The sequence below is a fragment of the Coregonus clupeaformis genome, chromosome 5, assembly GCF_020615455.1.
Source record: "Coregonus clupeaformis isolate EN_2021a chromosome 5, ASM2061545v1, whole genome shotgun sequence".
Classification (NCBI taxonomy): domain Eukaryota; kingdom Metazoa; phylum Chordata; class Actinopteri; order Salmoniformes; family Salmonidae; genus Coregonus; species Coregonus clupeaformis.
This window is the reverse complement of record NC_059196.1, coordinates 17540207-17559708: the sequence shown is the minus strand read 5'-3', so window position 1 is coordinate 17559708 and position 19502 is coordinate 17540207. Positions and strand designations below refer to the sequence as shown.

The following is a 19502-nucleotide window of genomic DNA, read 5'->3' as shown; positions in this document are numbered from 1 at the left end:
GCCAGCAGGAATGTAGCTCAGTTGATAGAGCATGGCGTTTGCAATGCCAGGGTTGTGGGTTCATTTCCCACGGGGGGCCAGTATGAATTTTTTTTTTAAAATAATGTATGCACTCACTAACTGTAAGTCGCTCTGGATAAGAGTGTCTGCTAAATGACTAAAATGTAAATGTTAGTGAGTGTGTTCAAGGTGCCAGTTGTAGGTTACAGGGTGTTGTGGTCTACCGTTGCCAAGCAGGAAGCTGCTTTGTGGGATCGTCTCTTCGTCTTTCTCACATTGCTCCTCTACATTCTTCAGAGCAGTAGGGATTTTAGGTTTTCAACAGAATCATTGGGACATAACTTTCTTAATGAAATGTGATTATGATCATAATCATGTTTTACTTCATCGTAAAATCAAACTACATACTAAAACGTTACTGTAGGCCCATATGTAATTATTCTTACCCTTATAAAACATATGGTATTAAACATTGGAACATTGTTGTTTCAAAGGGACAGTATTTGCTAAAGCAGCATGTTGAAGTTATGCTGATCTGCGGCCTCACCCGTAACTCAACCCAGTCTCATTTCAGAGAAGTTACAGAGGTACTAAATAGAGACAGATAGGGCTCTGGTGTTACAGAAGATAAACCAATCATACACACTTCCTCCTCATAGACATAGAGACAGACAGACCCATTGAGTAGGTGACATTTTGAAGACTTTTTGAAAAAGGACATGGAAAGGGTAAGTTTTAGATTTTTTATCCCCTATTCTAAATAGTTGATAGACTCTTAACAAGTTGGCATCACTGACATGAGAAAGATTTATTTACAATTGAAAAGGTTTGTTGGTGGCCAAGGATGTGTAAAATTACACAGGAGACACAAAATAACAATAAATCAATATCTTTGTGTAAAGGTGTTATTTCTTGTAATATTTCATGCCTCAATTCAGTAAAAAAAATATGTATTTTTTGTTTTATTATGATACAAAATTGAAGTTTGAGTCGAATTAAAATGGCTGACTAGGGACAGAAAACTGTCTTTCCTGGGTTCTTTTAATGGACTTAGGGGCTCTTTAGGTTGGACCACCTACAACGGCAGTGTATGAAATGACACATCAGTTTTAATATCCCCAGGAGAATCAAGAGAAGAGTAAGTAGAATGAAGGGGACCATACTCTTGGCTTATCTGTTGTTGATTTGGACCATGACTGGTAAGTTTTGGGGTAGCTATGAAAAATATTTATTGACAGACTGCATAAAAAATTTCACAGAAATATTTCAATTTCACATAAATCATTTTCTGATCACTTCTTGATTATTTCTGATAAGATTAATCAGCTGGATGACTTTCAAAGTACAAGATCACTGACGTCAAGGTCACAAATGCTTTCTGATCTATTTACTGTGACTCTAACCGATACTTTCCCCCGTTCTTTTAACAGTAGCTATAGATTCAGACCCAGGTAAGAAGCCAGACTAGTTCAATTCCTGATTTGATCTAACTATGAATTCTAGGGCATTATCTGGGCATACTGTAGACCAGGTTTTCTCCCAACTCTCCTAATTTAATTTACTATTCAAAACGATCTAACTGACTAAAACCCACCATCATTATTGGCACCCTTGATAGAAATTAGTAAAAAAGACTATAAAATAAAGAATACAAAAACTGAGCTATATTGTATGCAAAAAAGTTACTGTATATTCATTTATACTAATACAACTGCTCAGAAATAAATACGACTTTGTAATCTGACCATAGCACTACTTGGAGTTTGATAAATGGCATTGGCGCTTGGATTGGAACCAGTTAAATGGTCAAATGACATGAAAATAAACTATTTGGTCATGCACACCAGTGGTGGATTTGGTGTTGAAAAACAGAAGCAGACTTGTATGCGGTAAAATATGGCGGTGGGTCTTTGATGTTATGGGGCTATTTTGCTTCCACTGGTCCTGAAACCGTTGTTAAGGTCAACGGCATCATGAACTTTCCCAAGTACCAAGACATTTTAGCCAAAAACCTGGTTGCCTCTGCCAGGATGCTATGCATAGTTTTATCTATGCATAGTCACTTTAATTTTAATTACCTCGACTAACCGGTGCCCCCGCACATTGACTCTGTGCCGGTGCCCCCTGTATATAGCCTCGCTATTGTTATTTTACTATTGTTATTTTACTGCTGCTCTTTAATTTTTATTTTTACATTTCGCTGTAAGGTCTACACCTGTTGTATTTGGCGCATGTGACAAATAAAAATTGATTTGATTTGATGCTGACACTTGGCCGCAAGTGGATCTTCCAGCAAGACAATAACACCAAGCACTAATCAAAATCTACAAAGAAATGGTTAATTGATCACAAAATCAATATTTTACAATGGCCATCTCAGTCTCCAGACTTGAACCCTTTTGAAACCCTGTGGTTTGAATTGAAGAGGGCAGTCATAAGAGCAGACAAATGATATCAAGGATCTGGAAAGATTCTGTATGGAGGAATGATCTAAGATAAACAAATAAAATAAAATAAAAAAGAGGAGAGAGAAATAATAGAAAAATAATAACACGAGGAATAAATACACAATGAGTAACGATAACTTGACTATATACACCTGGGTACCATTACCGAGTCGATGCGCAGGGGTACGAGGTAGTTGAGGTAGATAAGTACATATAGGTAAGGATTAAGTGACTAGGCAACAGGATAGATAATAAACAGTAACAGCAGAGCATGTGATGAGTCAAAAGACTTAGTGCAAAAAGGGTCTCATGCAGTGCGACACATCTCCTTCTCATAGAGTTGATCAGGCTGTTGATTGTGGCCTGTAGAATGTTGTTCCACTCCTCTTCAATGGCTGTGCGAATTTGCTGGATATTGTCGGGAACTGGAACACGCTGTCGTACACATCAATCCAGAGCATCCCAAACATGTTCAATGGGTGACATGTCTGGTGAGTATGCAGGCCTTGGAACAATTGGGACATTTTCAGCATCCAGGAATTGTGTACAGATCCTTGCGACATGGGGCCATGTATTATGATGCTGAAACATGAGGTGATGGCGGCGGATCAATGCCACGACAATGGGCCTCTGGATCTCGTCAAGGTATCTCTGTGCATTCAAATTGCCATTCATAAAATGCAATTGTGTTTGTTGTCCAAAGCTTATGCTTGCCCATACCATAACCCCACTGCCACCATGGGGCACTCTGTTCACAACGTTGACATCAGCAAACTGCTCGCTCAAACGACTCCATAAACGTGGTCTGCGGTCATGAAGCCGGTTCGACGTATTGCTAAATTCTCTAAAACTACGTTGGAGATGGCTTATGGTAGAGAAAATAACATTAAATTATCTGGCAACAGCTCTTGTGGACATTCCTTCAGTCAGCATGCCAATTGCTCGCTCCCTCAACTTGAGACATCTGTGGCATTGTGCTGTGTGACAAAATTGCACATTTTAGAGTGGCCTTTTATTGTCCTCAGCACAAGGAGCACCAGCGTAATGATCATGCTGTTGAATCAGCTTCTTGATTTGCCACACCTGTCAGGTGGATGGGTTATCTTGGCAAAGGAGAAATGCTCACTAACAGGGATGTAAACAAATTTGTGCACAAAATTTGAGAGAAGTAAGCTTTTTGTGTGTATGGAACATTTCTGGGATTTTTTATTTCAGCTTATGAAACATGGGACCAACACTTTACATGTTGCGTTTATATTTTTGTTCAGTGTATTTAGCGGTCTTATGGCTTGGGGATAAAAGCTGTACAGGATCCTGTTGGATCCAGACTTGGTGCGTCGGTACCGCTTGTGTGCGGTAGCAGAGAGAACAGTCTGTGACTTGGGTGGCTGGAGTCTTTGAGAATTTTTAGGGCTTTCCTCTGACATCGCCTAGTATAGAGGTCCTGGATGGCAGGAAGCTCGGCCCCAGTGATGTACTGGGCCGTACGCACTACCCTCTGTAGCACCTTGCGGTCGGATGCAAGCAGTTGCCTTTCGGTGATGCAGCCACTCAAGATGCTTTCAATGGTGCAGCTGTAGAACATTTTGAGGATCTGAGGGCCCATGCCGAATCTTTTAGGCTCCTGAGGGGGAAGAGGCGTTGTCGTGCCCTCTTCACGACTGTGTTGGTGTGTGTGGACCATGATAATTCCTTAGTGATGTGGACATTGAGGAACTTGAAGCTCTCGACCTGCTCCTCTGTAGCCCCGTCTATGTGGATGGGGGTGTGCTCGGCCCTCTGTTTCCTGTTCTTCACGATCAGCTCCTTTTTTCTTGCTGACGTTGAGGGAGAATGTCACACTCTGGTTCTAGGACTTTTTGTGTTTAGTCAGGGTGTGTAGATTTCCGTGTGTTGTGTACTGTGGGTAGTGTCTAGGTGTTCGCGTTCTATGTTTGGTCAGTGACTCCCAATCGGAGGTAACGAGTGTCAGCTGTCGGCTCGTTATCTCTGATTGGGAGCCATATTTATATGTCTGTGTTCACCTTGTGGTTGTGGGTTTTTGTTCTATGTTCAGTCGGTGTACTGAGGACGTTACGGATCGTGTTTTGTTTTGTCGTTATTTCAACATTAAAGTCATCATGTTCACTCCCAACGCTGCGCTTTGGTCCTACTTTATTGGCGATCGTGACAGAAAAACCCACCACAACGAGACCAAGCAGCAGTTGGAATACGAGTGGTGGAGCCAGAAGAGCGAAGGTTGGGAGAGGACTATGGAGGCCTGGTCCACCGAGAGGAGAGACCCCAGAAAATTTTTAGGGGGGGCTCACGACGTCGGGGCAGAAGGTGTACGGCCCGGAGGAGTGCAAGAGGTTGGCAGATATGGCCGCCAGTTTAAGGGGGCCACTGGTTACGAAGGGGATGGAAAGTGTGGAGGCACGGCGAGAGGTACTGGGGGGTGTTTCCAGTCCGGTCCGGCCCGTTCCTGATCCCCGTGTAGGGCCAGGGGTGTGTGTCCCCAGTGCGGTTCTGTCTGTCCCTGCTCAACGCACCAAGCCTACGGGGTGCGTCGTCAACCCTGTCCAGCCAGAGCCGTCCGCCAGACAGGATCAGCCAGAGCCTTCCGCCAGACAGGATCAGCCAGAGCCTTCCGCCAGCCATGAGCAGCCAGATCCTTCCGCCAGCCATGAGCAGCCAGATCCGTCAGCCAGCCATGAGCAGCCAGATCCGTCAGCCATCCATGAGCAGCCAGATCCGTCAGCCAGCCATGAGCAGCCAGATCCGTCAGCCAGCCATGAGCCGTCCAGCCAGGATCCGCCAGAGCCTTCCAGCCAGGATCCGCCAGAGCCGTCCAGCCGGGATCCGCCAGAGCCGTCCAGCCGGGATCCGCCAGAGCCGTCCAGCCGGGATCCGCCAGAGCCGTCCAGCCGGGATCCGCCAGAGCCGTCCAGCCGGGATCCGCCAGAGCCGTCCAGCCGGGATCCGCCAGAGCCGTCCAGCCGGGATCCGCCAGAGCCGTCCAGCCGGGATCCGCCAGAGCCGTCCAGCCGGGATCCGCCAGAGCCGGAGCCGCCGCCGAGGAGGAATGCCCACCCAGCCCTCCCCTGTTTGCTAGTAGTTAGGCGCGGTCGCAGTCCGCACCTTTGGGGGGGGGTACTGTCACACTCTGGTTCTAGGACTTTTTGTGTTTAGTCAGGGTGTGTAGATTTCCGTGTGTTGTGTACTGTGGGTAGTGTCTAGGTGTTCGCGTTCTATGTTTGGTCAGTGACTCCCAATCGGAGGTAACGAGTGTCAGCTGTCGGCTCGTTATCTCTGATTGGGAGCCATATTTATATGTCTGTGTTCACCTTGTGGTTGTGGGTTTTTGTTCTATGTTCAGTCGGTGTACTGAGGACGTTACGGATCGTGTTTTGTTTTGTCGTTATTTCAACATTAAAGTCATCATGTTCACTCCCAACGCTGCGCTTTGGTCCTACTTTATTGGCGATCGTGACAGAGATGTTGTTATCTTGGCACCACACTGCCAGGTCTCTGATCTCCCAACGTGTTCTCCAATCTCATAAAACATTTTAGAAAAAGGCTACTTGTTATTACAAAATCTCTTTCTCTAAGTAATTGTATTAGTATAAAATAATATATATTTGCTCTGTATTTCTATTATTTATTTTATACAGTCTTTTTTGTTTATCTTTATTAAGGGTGCCAATAATTATGGACCTGACTATGTCTGCCTATATGCATTTGCTTAAATAACAGAAACAGAGCATGAGGGAAAAGTAGATGGAGATAAACATGAATATCCTGAAAGGGCATATCTATTTTATCTAATGCTGGTGTTTCTGTTTCTTTAGTTCAAATAAACGTGGCAGAATCCTCGGACAAGATCACGCTATCATGTGTTGATGGTTTCACTTTTAGCCCTAATAATAAAACTACTCTAATATTGGATTACAAGGATGAATAAACAGGAGTATGTATGCAAAAAAAAACAGAGAGGAAGATCACAATATCTATGTGAAATTTCAGAGTAAGTACAGTACTGTCCCTTCCCTCCATGTATAATGATACGGCACAAGAATATAAGAAGTCAATATTTGTTTGAGTGTATGCCATAATAACACAGATGTCATTACAATGTATGTGTGTGTGCGTGCGTGTGTTTATGTGTGGCGTGGTTGTGTGGCGTGGTTGTGTGTGTTCCCAGCCTGTGATAATTGCATTGAGCTGGATATAGCTGCGGCTGTAGGGATGGTTGTGGGAGACCTGGTGGCCACTGTCCTGATTGGAGTAGCTGTCTACTACATCGACTCAAAGCCCAAAGCAACGCTGACCACCGGTAAGAAAAGTGAGTGACCATACAAAGGAGAAAACACATAGGAGTGTGTGAACTTGAAATCTGAATGGTACCTGACGAGCCCCTACCCACTTTGTTATTTTCTTTGTACAGATGAAGTCGGAAGTTTACATACACCTTAGACAAATACATTTAAACTCAGTTTTTCACAATTCCTGACATTTAATCCTAGTAAACATTACCTGTCTTAGGTCAGGTAGGATCACCACTTTATTTTAAGAATGTGAAATGTCAGAATAATAGTAGAGAATTATTTATTTCAGCTTTTATTTCTTTCATCACATTCCAAGTGGGACAAAAGTTTACAATCACTCAATTAGTATTTGGTAGCATTGCCTTTAAATTGTTTAACTTGGATCAAACGTTTTGGGTAGCCTTCCACAAGCTTATCACAATAAGTTGGGTGAATTTTGGCCCATTCCTCCTGACAGAGCTGGTGTAACTGAGTCAGGTTTGTAGGCCTCCTTGCTCGCACACGCTTTTTCAGTTCTGCCCACAAATGTTCAATAGGATTGAGGTCAGGGCTTTGTGATGGCCACTCCAATACCTTGACTGTGTTGTCCTTAAGCCATTTTGCCACAACTTTGGAAGTATGCTTGGGGTCATTGTCCATTTGGAAGACCCATTTGTGACCAAGCTTTAACTTCCTGACTGATGTCTTGAGATGTTGCTTCAATATATCCACGTAATTTTCCTTCCTCATGATGCCATCTATTTTGTGAAGTGCACCAGTCCCTCCTGCAGCAAAGCACCCCCACAGCATGATGCTGCCACCCCCGTGCTTCACGGTTGGGATGGTGTTCTTCGGCTTGTAAGCACCCCCCTTTTCCTCCAAACATAACGATGGTCATTATGGCCAAACAGTTCTATTTTTGTTTCATCAGACCAGAGGACATTTCTCCAGTATGATCTTTGTCCCCATGTGCAGTTGCAAACCGTGGTCTGGCTTTTTTATGGCGGTTTTGGAGCAGAGGCTTCTTCCTTGCTGAGCAGCCTTTCAGGTTATGTCGATATAGGACTTGTTTTACTGTGGATATAGATACTTTTGTACCTGTTTCGTCCAGCATCTTCACAAGGTCCTTTGCTGTTGTTCTGGGATTGATTTGCACTTTTCGCACCAAAGTACGTTCATCTCTAGGAGACAGAATGCGTCTCCTTCCTAAGCGGTATGACGGCTGCGTGGCCCCATGGTGTTTATAGTTGCGTATTATTGTTTGTACAGATGAACGTGGTACCTTCAGGCGTTTGGAAATTGCTCTCAAGGATGAACCAGACTTGTGGAGGTCTACAATATTTTTTCTGAGGTCTTGGCTGATTTCTTTTGATTTTCCCATGATGTTAAGCAAAGAGGCACTGCGTTTCAAGGTAGGCCTTGAAATACATCCACAGGTACACCTCCAATTGACTCAAATTATGTCCATTAGCCTATCAGAAGCTTCTAAAGCCATGACATAATTTCCTGGAATTTTCCAAGCTGTTTAAAGGCACAGTCAACTTAGTGTATGTAAACTTCTGACCCACTGGAATTGTGATACAGTGAATTACAAGTGAAAAAGTACTTGTGTCATGCACAAAGTAGATGTCCTAACCGACTTGCCAAAACTATAGTTTGTTAACTAGACATTTGTGGAGTGGTTGAAAAACTAGTTTTAATGACTCCAACCTAAGTGTATGTACAGTGAGGGAAAAAAGTATTTGGTCCCCTGCTGATTTTGTACGTTTGCCCACTGACAAAGACATGATCAGTCTATCATTTTAATGGTAGGTTTATTTGAACAGGGAGAGACAGAATAACAACAAAAAAATCAAGAAAAACACGTCAAAAATGTTATAAATTGATTTGCATTTTAATGAGGGAAATTAATATTTGACCCCTCTGCAAAACATGACTTAGTACTTGGTGGCAAAACCCTTGTTGGCAATCACAGAGGTCAGACGTTTCTTGTAGTTGGCCACCAGGTTTGCACACATCTCAGGAGGGATTTTGTTCCACTCCTCTTTGCAGATCTTCTCCAAGTCATTAAGGTTTCGAGGCTGACGTTTGGCAACTAGAACCTTCAGCTCCCTCCACAGATTTTCTATGGGATTAAGGTCTGGAGACTGGCTAGGCCACTCCAAGACCTTAATGTGCTTATTGTTGAGCCACTCCTTTGTTGCCTTGGCCATGTGTTTTGGGTCATTGTCATGCTGGAATACCCATCCATGAGCCATTTTCAATGCCCTGGCTGAGGGAAGGAGGTTCTCACCCAAGATTTGACGGTACATGGCCACGTCCATCGTCCCTTTGATGCGGTGAAGTTGTCCTGTCCCCTTAGCAGAAAAACACCCCCAAAGCATAATGTTTCCACCTCCATGTTTGACGGTGGGGATGGTGTTCTTGGGGTCATAGGCAGCATTCCTCCTCCTCCAAACACGGCGAGTTGAGTTGATGCCAAAGAGCTCCATTTTGGTCTCATCTGACCATAACACTTTCACCCAGTTCTCCTCTGAATCATTCAGATATTCATTGGCAAACTTCAGACGGCCCTGTATATGTGCTTTCTTGAGCAGGGGGACCTTGCAGGCGCTGCAGGATTTCAGTCCTTCACGGCGTAGTGTGTTACCAATTGTTTTCTTGGTGACTATGGTCCCAGCTGCCTTGAGATCATTGACAAGATCCTCCCGTGTAGTTCTGGGCTGATTCCTCACCGTTCTCATGATCATTGCAACTCCACGAGGTGAGATCTTGCATGGAGCCCCAGGCCGAGGGAGATTGACAGTTATTTTGTGTTTCTTCCATTTGCGAATAATCGCACCAACTGTTGTCACCTTCTCACCAAGCTGCTTGGCGATGGTCTTGTAGCCCATTCCAGCCTTGTGTAGGTCTACAATCTTGTCCCTGACATCCTTGGAGTGCTCTTTGGTCTTGGCCATGGTGGAGAGTTTGGAATCTGATTGATTGATTGCTTCTGTGGACAGGCGTATTTTACACATTAACAAACTGAGATTAGGAGCACTCCCTTTAAGAGTGTGCTCCTAATCTCAGCTCATTACCTGTATAAAAGACACTTGGGAGCCAGAAATGTTTCTGATTGAGAGGGGGTCAAATACTTATTTCCCTCATTAAAATGCAAATCAATTTATAACATTTTTGACATGTGTTTTTCTGGATTTTTGTTGTTGTTATTCCGTCTCTCCCTGTTCAAATAAACCTACCATTAAAATTATAGACTGATCATTTCTTTGTCAGTGGGCAAACATACAAAATCAGCAGGGGATCAAATACTTTTTTCCCTCACTGTAAACTTCCGACTTCAACTGTATGTTGTGCATATAATTTAGAAAACTCAGAAGTAAACACTTCTGATTTAGCTATTCTTAAAAATAAAATGTTTTACAGTAAGCATACAAAAAGAATACACATGAAGACCGTCTAGCCAAATGGGTCTCATCCACAATGAAGCGAGTGTGTTTCCTTGCTACTTTGAGCCACAATCCTGACCTTAACAAAATAACTTGTCAAACTCGTTAAGTTATAGCCATGGATTGATCCATTTGTGTCTTTCTTTCTTTCTTTCTTTCTTTCTTACAGCCCCCGAATAAAAGGTGCATGGACAGATCTGAATACAGCACTCTGCCGTAAAAATAAAATGTGCTCAGTGCTACATTACTTTTACCACCCCTCAGAATAATAGTTGTAAAGTATTGAGAAATCAGGTCCACAATGTCCATGACAAGTCCCTCAACTGGCCATTTGATGTACAGAACCATTGAATGTACAAGTTCATGTCATTCAGATGTTCGATGTACATACATTTCCTGTTTGCTCAGTTGCTTTGTTGAGTTTGCTCTAGTTTTTTTCAACCTGTGTACAGATAATGTTGTTTGAAGAATTCAGGTGTTTTTGAATTAGTTTAAAGCTAAGGTCAAATCTATGGTGGACAATAAAGTGGGGGGCTGTCAATGTTTTGACCCCTAGATGCACCACATCTCCCCAATTAATTCTTGCCTGTTTTTAAATTGTAGTGCTTTGTGTTTTATGTTGTAATTATGTCTGAAACAACTATTTTGGCCAGGTCTCTCTTGGAAAATAGGTGTTTAATCTCAGTGAGACTAACCTGGTGAAATAAAAACAAATAAAATAATGAAATGGAAAGTTGGTCACAAAATAACGACTGCAATTGTAACAATAAATAATGTACTTTTATATGTTCCCTGATTGTGTTATTTCTGATTTCATCCTACGTTTTATCAGATCACCAAGTGAGTCAGTCATTTTGTTCTATCTGACTTTCCACTTTCCACATAGAGCAACTTTAGTGAAGGGTTTGCTCTACAGGAAGCTCGAATGTGTCAGATATTCGAATGGAACAGAGCACATGATATATGCGATGCTTTTCGAGTGTAGTTATGAGGGTTTACTGCTGCTAGTCTACAAAGTGCGGTTTCCTAACAGAGCTTGGAGAGGAGATCAAACGGAAGAGTTCACAGCATACACAACCAACCCCCACACATCCATGCTCACATCACCCCCCACACACACACACACACACACACTCACACACACCTTGCAAACATACACATTCATCAAACAACACTCAAATTCCCCAAAATAACCACTGTTGATCAGATCTAACAGATACAGTGGCTTGTGAAAGTATTCACCCCCCTTGGCATTTTCCCATTTTGTTGCCTTACAAGCTGGAATTTAAATTGATTTTTATTTGGATTTCATGTAATGGAAATACACAAAATAGTCAAAATTGGTGAAGTGAAATGGAAAAATAACTTGTATCAAAAAATTATAAAAAAAAAAATAACTGAAAAGTGGTGCGTGCATATGTATTCATCCCCTTTGCTATGAAGCCCCTAAATAAGATCTGGTGCAACCAATTACCTTCAGAAGTCACATAATTAGTTAAATAAAGTCCACCTGTGTGCAATCTAAGTGTCACATGATCTCAGTATATATACACCTGTTCTGAAAGGCCCCAGAGTCTGCAACACCACTAAGCAAGGGGCACCACCAAGCAAGCGGCATTAAATCCATTATTAAAAAATTGAAAGAATATGGCACCACAACAAACCTACCAAGAGAGGGCCGCCCACCAAAACTCACGGACCAGGCAAGGAGGGCATTAATCAGAGAGGCAACAAAGAGACCAAAGATAACCCTGAAGGAGCTGCAAAGCTCCACAGCGGAGATTGAAGTATCTGTCCATAGGACCACTTTAAGCCGTACACTCCACAGAGCTGTGCTTTACGGAAGAGTGGCCAGAAAAAAGCCATTGCTTAAAGACAAAAATAAGCAAACACCATGTGGAAGACTCCCCAAACATATGCAAACCCAACACAATAGTTATGCATGCTCAAGTTTTCAACTCAACTCCCCAAAAATCCATTTTAATTCCAGGAAAAATGCCAAGGGGGGTGAATACTTTGGCAAGCCACTGTACCATTCACTCCAGGGTTCCAGGTGCGCACGCTCCATGTTCATGGTCTTCACTCTGGACCATAATTAGCTGAATCAGCTGTGTAAGTGCAGGGCTGGATTGATCTATCTAGTCAGTCATTGATACAAAACTGTAGGAAACAACTATAGACACCTGAATGTCGTAAGGTCTTTATTATTGTCAAAAGAGAGAAAACAATACATCAAATAGACATGATTTCCACTACATTCTTGCAAAAAACACATTTTCTTTCCACTGATGCGGGTAAGTAAAGTCTGCCTACACTCATATTTGAAATGTTTCCGGTGAGATCATCATGATTAGCAACAGAGACACCTGGCCAATCATCCACCATCATTTACTGTAGGCGTAAGGGGTGCAGGCATCTGTGGCTCAGATCATGAGAGCTGACTCTGAAGATATGGAACCGCAAACTATCTACACTCTTTAGTCGCATGACACTACACTTAATAAAACAAACATTTCCTTTGTGTCATAGTGGCTCACAATGAAGTTGATAGAATCAATGCAAAATAGAACTGTATATGTGCTAATACACTTGGTGCACAAAACATTATGAACACCTGCTCTTTCCACTTCAATCAGTGTAGATGAAGGGAGACAGGTTAAAGAAGGATTTTTAAGCCTTGACATGGATTGAGACATGAATTGTGTATCTGTGCCATTCAGAGGGTGAATGGGCAAGACAAAATATTTAAGTGCCTTTGAACGGGTTATGGTAGTAGGTAGGTTTGAGTATGTCAAGAACTGCAACACTGCTGGGTTTTTCACGCTCAACAGTTTCCCGAGTGTATCAAGAATTGTCCACCACCCAAAGGACATCCAGCCAATTTGACACAACTGTGGCAAGCATTGGAGTCTACATGGGCCAGCATCCCTGTGGAACTCTTTCGACACCTTGTAGAGTCCATGCCTCGATGAATTGAAGCAGTTCTGAGGGCAAAAGCGGGAGAAACTCAATATTAGGAAGGTGTTCCTAATGTTTTGTACACTCTGTGTATATACAGACAGCAATAACATTGTGAAGAGGAACAACTAGGCTGGCATCTGCAAGCATTAATACTATTTTACAACAGTTGATCAACACAGCTATGTACAAGTTGTTTTCAGTACAGCACACATCGAAAAGTCTTTACAAAGATCTTTATCTCTCTACTTTCCAGATCATCACTACGTTGATCACTATTATCACTAGTTACAGTAATTCTAAACTACAGTTTTAACTAAATCACAATATCACACATTTAACACATCAAGCTAAAATAAAAAGCTATTTAAGTCTAAGCTAAGCACTACAGAGCCTTCTCCCCTCCTCTTTGATGGCAGGGTGAGCTGAGGTCTGCTGGTCCGGGGCATCAGAGGAGTCCTAGAGAACAAGTGTGGTCTGGTGGTCTACCCAGTCCTGTGGGTAGCGTAGATATCTCTGCTGCGGGTTGCAGCACTAAGGGGCTGTCAGGGGGAAAATAAAGACTTTAGGTATTTTATTAGGATCCCCATTAGCTGTTGCAAAAGCAGCAGCTACTCTTCCTGGGGTCCACACAAAACATGAAACATGACATAATACAGAACATTAATAGACAAGAACAGCTCAAGGACAGAACTACACATGTAGCCTATATATCAATACATACACACAAACTATCTAGTAGTAGCTATTTGTTGTTGTTAATTAAGTCAGATTCACAGATCAGTTTAAGTCAGATTCACAGATCAGTTTAAGTCAGATTTACAGATCAAAATTCACAGATCAGTTTCCATTGCAACACCACAATTCTTTATGCATCTTCACCGGAAGTATTGGGAATAGCTAGCCTAGATCATCTCCCTAAAATACTGACAGACATTAGCTAACCAGGAGATGTGGAATGAAGGATAGGTAGGAGATACGGATGGAATAAAAGTAAAGAATACAGATGGAGAGATGTAGAGCTGGAGAGATGGACAACGAGGTGGTGGTAGACGGCCTACCTCATAGTCAGGACTAGGCACCACTGGTGGGCCACGGCCTGCTGAGTGGGAAGTCGCTATGGGGAAAACAAAACAGAAATTAGTATAAATTAATAAATAAACAAAAAAATGATTAAATAAATAAACATGATCAATACTCTATATGTACTATGTCACAGGGAATTTCTATTTGTATTATATCTGAATACTTTGTTGTTGAGTAGTCCTGGGTATGGTCAAATTAAATAGTCAAGAGCTTTCCTTATCAGTAAGTGCCACTGTTGGCTGATGGATAATCAGATGGTAACAGCATTACGTTTTTGGGGTGCAGCATGTCCAGATTTCTTCTGAGCACAGCGATACACAATGAGGATGACCGCTCCTGTCACCAGCAGGTCCCCAATGATGGCCCAGGCAACCAGAGTCGAATCCAGCTCAAAGCAGTTTTCACACACTGCAACACCAACAATCCACAGGTAGGGATAGGGGAGGAAATAATGGGTTGAAAAGGCCGCTCAAATGGGATGGAGAAAAGGGGTTGGGGTGCATTCAGGGAGAGGGAAAGATATGATTTGAAAAGTCCAGTAAGTAGTGTTTGTCAATAAACAGAGATACAGAGATGAGTGCACATGGTTATACTAAACATAAACATGAATACAGGATGAAATAGAAATGCCTGTATGAAAATTAGTGAAATCAAAAAATGATGTTATTAGGACACTTTTACTCACCCTTTCCTTTAATGTAAAACTGATAGATTCTCGTTTGATCAATTTCATCATCATATTCACAATGGTAATGTTCTTTCTTGTTTTCATCATAGTTATTTATGACATATTCAGATCTGGTCGTCTCGTCTTTGATATCGCCTTTATACCAGATTCCGTTATTAGGACAGGTCATTGTGACTGTAGTTTTCCAGAATGACACATCTCCTAAATAAATAAAACACAACGGATGCTTCAACGCAGGGGTGTCAAACATACGGCGAGTATTTTATGTGTAGGCCTTTGCATAAGACCACAAACCTGAAAAACACTAATATTCAAATAATTTGCTTTTATATTATACACTGAGTGTACAAAACATTAAGAACACTACTACTATTCAAATCAAATCAAATCAAAATGTATTTGTCACATGCGCCGAATACAACAGGTGCAGACCTTACAGTGAAAATCTTACTTACAAGCCCTTAACCAACAATGCAGTTTTAAGAAAGAATACCCAAAAAAATCACACACAAAAATACTATATAAAATAATACGAAATAAAAGTAATAAATAATTAAAGAGCAGCAGTAAAAATAACAATAGCGAGGCTATATACAAGGGGTATGTGCGGGGGCACTGGTTAGTTGAGGTAATTGAGGTAATATGTACATGTAGGTAGAGTTATTAAAGTGACTATGCATAGATAATAAACAGAGAGTAGCAGCAGCGTAAAAGGGGGGTAGAAGGAGTCTTATGGCTTGGGGGTAGAAGCTGTTTAGAAGCCTCTTGGACCTAGACTTGGCGCTCCGGTACTGCTTGCCGGAGCGCCAAGTCTGGGTAGCCATTTGATTAGATGTTCAGGAGTCTTATGGCTTGGGGGTAGAAACTGTTTAGAAGCCTCTTGGACCTAGACTTGGCGCTCCGGTACCGCTTGCCGGAGCGCTAAGTCTGGGTAGCCATTTGATTAGATGTTCAGGAGTCTTATGGCTTGGGGGTAGAAACTGTTTAGAAGCCTCTTGGACCTAGACTTGGCGCTCCGGTACCGCTTGCCGTGCGGTAACAGAGAGAACAGTCTATGAATAGGGTGGCTGGAGTCTTTGACCATTTTTAGGGCCTTCCTCTGACACCGCCTGGTATAGAGGTCCTGGATGGCAGGAAGCTTGGCCCCACTGATGTACTGGGCCGTACGCACTACCCTCTGTAGTGCCTTGTAGTCGGAGGCTGAGCAGTTGCCATACGAGGCAGTGATCCAACCAGTCAGGATGCTCTCGATAGTGCAGCTGTATAAACTTTTGAGGATCTGAGGACCTGTGCAAAATCTTTTCAGTCTCCTGAGGGGGAATAGGTTTTGTTGTGCCCTCTTCATCACTGTCTTGGTGTGCTTGGACCATATTAGTTTGTTGGTGATGTGGACACCAAGGAACTTGAAGCTGTCAACCTGCTCCACTACAGCCCTGTCAATGAGAATGGGGGCGTGCTTGGTCCTCTTCTTTTTCCTGTAGTCCACAATCATCTGCTTTGTCTTGATCACGTTGAGGGAGAGGTTGTTGTCCTGGCACCACATGGCCAGGTCTCTGACCTCCTCCCTATAGGCTGTCTCGTCATTGTCGGTGATCAGGCCTACCACTGTTGTGTCATCGGCAAACTTAATGATGGTGTTGGAGTCGTGCCTGGCCATGCAGTCATGAGTGAACAGGGAGTACAGGAGGGGACTGAGCACGCACCCCTGAGGGGCCCCCGTGTTGAGGATCAGCGTGGCGGATGTGTTGTTACCTACCCTTAGCACCTGGGGGCGGCCCGTCAGGAAGTCCAGGATCCAGTTGCAGAGGGAGGTGTTTAGTCCCAGGATCCTTAGCTTAGTGATGAGCTTTGAGGGCACTATGGTGTTGAACGCTGAGCTGTAGTCAATTAATAGCATTCTCACGTAGGTGTTCCTTTTGTCCAGGTGTGAAAGGGCAGTGTGGAGCGCAATAGAGATTGCATCATCTGTGGATCTGGTTGCACATTTAACGTGCTGGTAGAAATGAGGTAAAACGGATTTCAGTTTCCCTGCATTAAAGTCCCCGGCCACTAGGAGCGCCGCCTCTGGATAAGCGTTTTCCTATGGCCGTATACAGTTCATTGAGTGCGGTCTTAGTGCCAGCATCGGTTTGTGATGGTAAATAGACAGCTACGAAGAATATAGATGAAAACTCTCTTGATAGTGTTGTCTACAGCTTATCATGAGATACTGTACCTCAGGCGAGCAGACTTCCTCGAGACTTCCTTAGATATCATGCACCAACTGTTGTTTACAAATATACGTAGACCGCCACCCCTTGTCTTACCAGAGGCTGCTGTTCTATCCGACCGATACAGTGTATAACCCACCAGCTGTATGTTATTCATGTCTTCGTTCAGCCACGACTCGGTGAAACATAAGATATTACAGTTTTTAATGTCCCGTTGGTAGGATATACGTGCTTGTAGTTCGTCATTTTCTTTCTACTGCGAATGACGGGGATCCCTGTCGGGTGTCTGGAGCAAATCCCTCTCGTCCGACTCATTAATGAAAAATTATTCATAAGAGACGGTAGCAGCAACATTATGTACAAAACAAGTTACAAACTATGCGTAAAAACACACAAAATAGCACGGTTGGTTAAGAGTCCATAAAACGGCAGCCATCCCCTCCGGCACCCCCCTCCCCCTCCCCTTTGCCCTCAGAACAGCCTCAATTAATCAGGGCATGGACTCTACAATGTGTTGTTTTGAGTCTATAATTGATAAGGAAAGGGTAAATGTTGTAGAGTAAAACACAGGGATATTTTTTGGATTACCTTTACCCTCCACCGTAGTCATGATGAGGAGGAGGAAGACAAGCCCGCCATTAATGCCAGCTCTGTTCATTTTCTCTACTTCTCAGACACACCTTCTTATATCTTGATTTTCAGCAGTATAAAACTTAAATTCTAGATAACTAGGATTTGGATTTGAAGCAGATCCAAATTAGACTCAGGAAAATGATAGAGAGGAGACAGAAACTGTTTAAGTTGTGACAAGTCAACAATAGTAATCCAAAGGGCGGGCTCTCTCTCTCTCTCTCTCTCTCTCTCTCTCTCTCTCTCTCTCTCTCTCTCTCTCTCTCTCTCTCTCTCTTCTCCCCTTTGCAACAGGAAGTGAATGCTTGTATGCGATTGTAATGTGGTTATACTGTAGGCCTATCAAATATGATGGATAAAGGAAGATGTCTTACTCAGGCAGTTTACCAAAGGAAAAGATGGTCAAGGTTCCTGTCTGTGTAAGTGGGCATTCCCTCTCTCACATAAGCATGCTTTCCCAAGTGAGACCAATGGCTCTGGTCTACTTATTGTCCTCTCCCCGCCCGCCGGAGGCAGTAATTAGACCAGAGTGGCGCCGCGCCCAAAAAAATGAGGGAGTGGGGTGTCTTGCTTTCTCTACCGGCTCTGGGCCTATACTGTATTAGTTCCATCCCACATAATTGTTTTTTAAAGAAAATGCATAGGCCAGTACCTTAATTAGTTTTACAATACCACACCCCATGGTTTTGACATGTAGATGTGACGGAATGATTTTGACATCTTGTTTCTTATTGTGTCTTATTGTGTTGCTGTAGGTCTATGTGTTGGCCTGTGTTGTGTCTGTTACAATAAGTTATTTGGGACAAAGTCTCTCATTTGAAATGAATAAACCAAAAAAACGATGTTTGTGTATTATTGACAGGTTTGGATGAGAGCGTCAGTGGTACCTTGAGTGGAACCTTGATGATAAGGACCAGCGAATATAGCTCGTTTGTGCCCCCTGCTGTAACTATCACAACTTTGAACTGACATAAAGCCAGTGGCCACACCAACAAAATTGGTTTACAAAGGCTCAATAAAAACAAACATTGGATTAATAAGTCTCATAACACATAACTATACATATAGGCTTAATAGCGGCAGGTAGCTTAGTGGTTAAGAGCGTTGTGCCAGTAACCGAAAGGTCGCTGCTTCTAATCCCCGAGCCGACTAGGTGAAAAATCTGTCAATGTGCCCTTGAGCAAGGCACTTAACCCTAATTGCTCCTGTAAGTCACTGTAAGAGCGTCTGCTAAATGACTAAAATGTAAAATATCTTCATAAACACTAGGCTTAAAAATGCTTTGCAAATTATGTTATAAGCGTACTATAGGGAGATATAAACGGTCATTAGGCCTACATTTAGTGTTGTGCCAACTATGGCATAACTATTTGCCTCACCTATAGACTACAGCATCAACATGTCATTTTATGAAGCCTTAAAAAAGTTTTATCCTAATGTGTTTTAAGTTCACTGTTTACATTTATGTTGGGGGCACCATCTTAGCCTGGATTTTAAACGAAAGAAATAGCTCATGAGTTCATAGCCTGTAAAATCCACTTTGCCACTGACAATAAAAAAGTAATAGAATGGCAGTAAAACTTGAATCTGAAAAGTTTGGTGGCTGAACAGGTTGGACAAGAATATAAAAAATGTTGTCTTCCCCAACTTCAGCAAGTGAAAATTAGATAAGAATAGAGTGAAGGTTTGTTACTCCGCTCGAAAAAGGTGGGAGGCCGTCGAAATGATGAGGGAAGGTTCGAGTTGAG

The 19502-nt window shown here is 42.7% G+C and overlaps 1 protein-coding gene and 1 long non-coding RNA gene across 3 annotated transcripts; one reads left to right on the top strand and one right to left on the bottom strand.

The window, feature by feature from the left end:
• Nucleotides 1-601: 601 nt before the first annotated feature.
• Nucleotides 602-10966, top strand: LOC121567101. 2 transcript variants are annotated; one of them, XR_006001049.2, is made up of 6 exons: nt 602-728; nt 1123-1199; nt 1431-1451; nt 6278-6453; nt 6631-6771; nt 10352-10966. It is a non-coding gene; the product is annotated as an uncharacterized LOC121567101 (long non-coding RNA). The 2 variants fall into 2 exon arrangements; XR_006001048.2 differs by having other exon boundaries at nt 604-728; nt 6631-6762.
• A 2193-nt stretch (nt 10967-13159) lies between these two features.
• Nucleotides 13160-17934, bottom strand: LOC121567100 (T-cell surface glycoprotein CD3 epsilon chain). The gene is made up of 5 exons (XM_041877041.2): nt 17713-17934; nt 14912-15115; nt 14497-14634; nt 14202-14257; nt 13160-13682 (listed from the first exon to the last, which is right to left on the bottom strand). Exons 1-5 carry the CDS (start codon nt 17780-17782, stop codon nt 13626-13628), a joined length of 525 nt encoding a protein of 174 aa, XP_041732975.2. The 5' UTR covers nt 17783-17934; the 3' UTR covers nt 13160-13625.
• Between the last annotated feature and the right edge of the window lie 1568 nt (nt 17935-19502).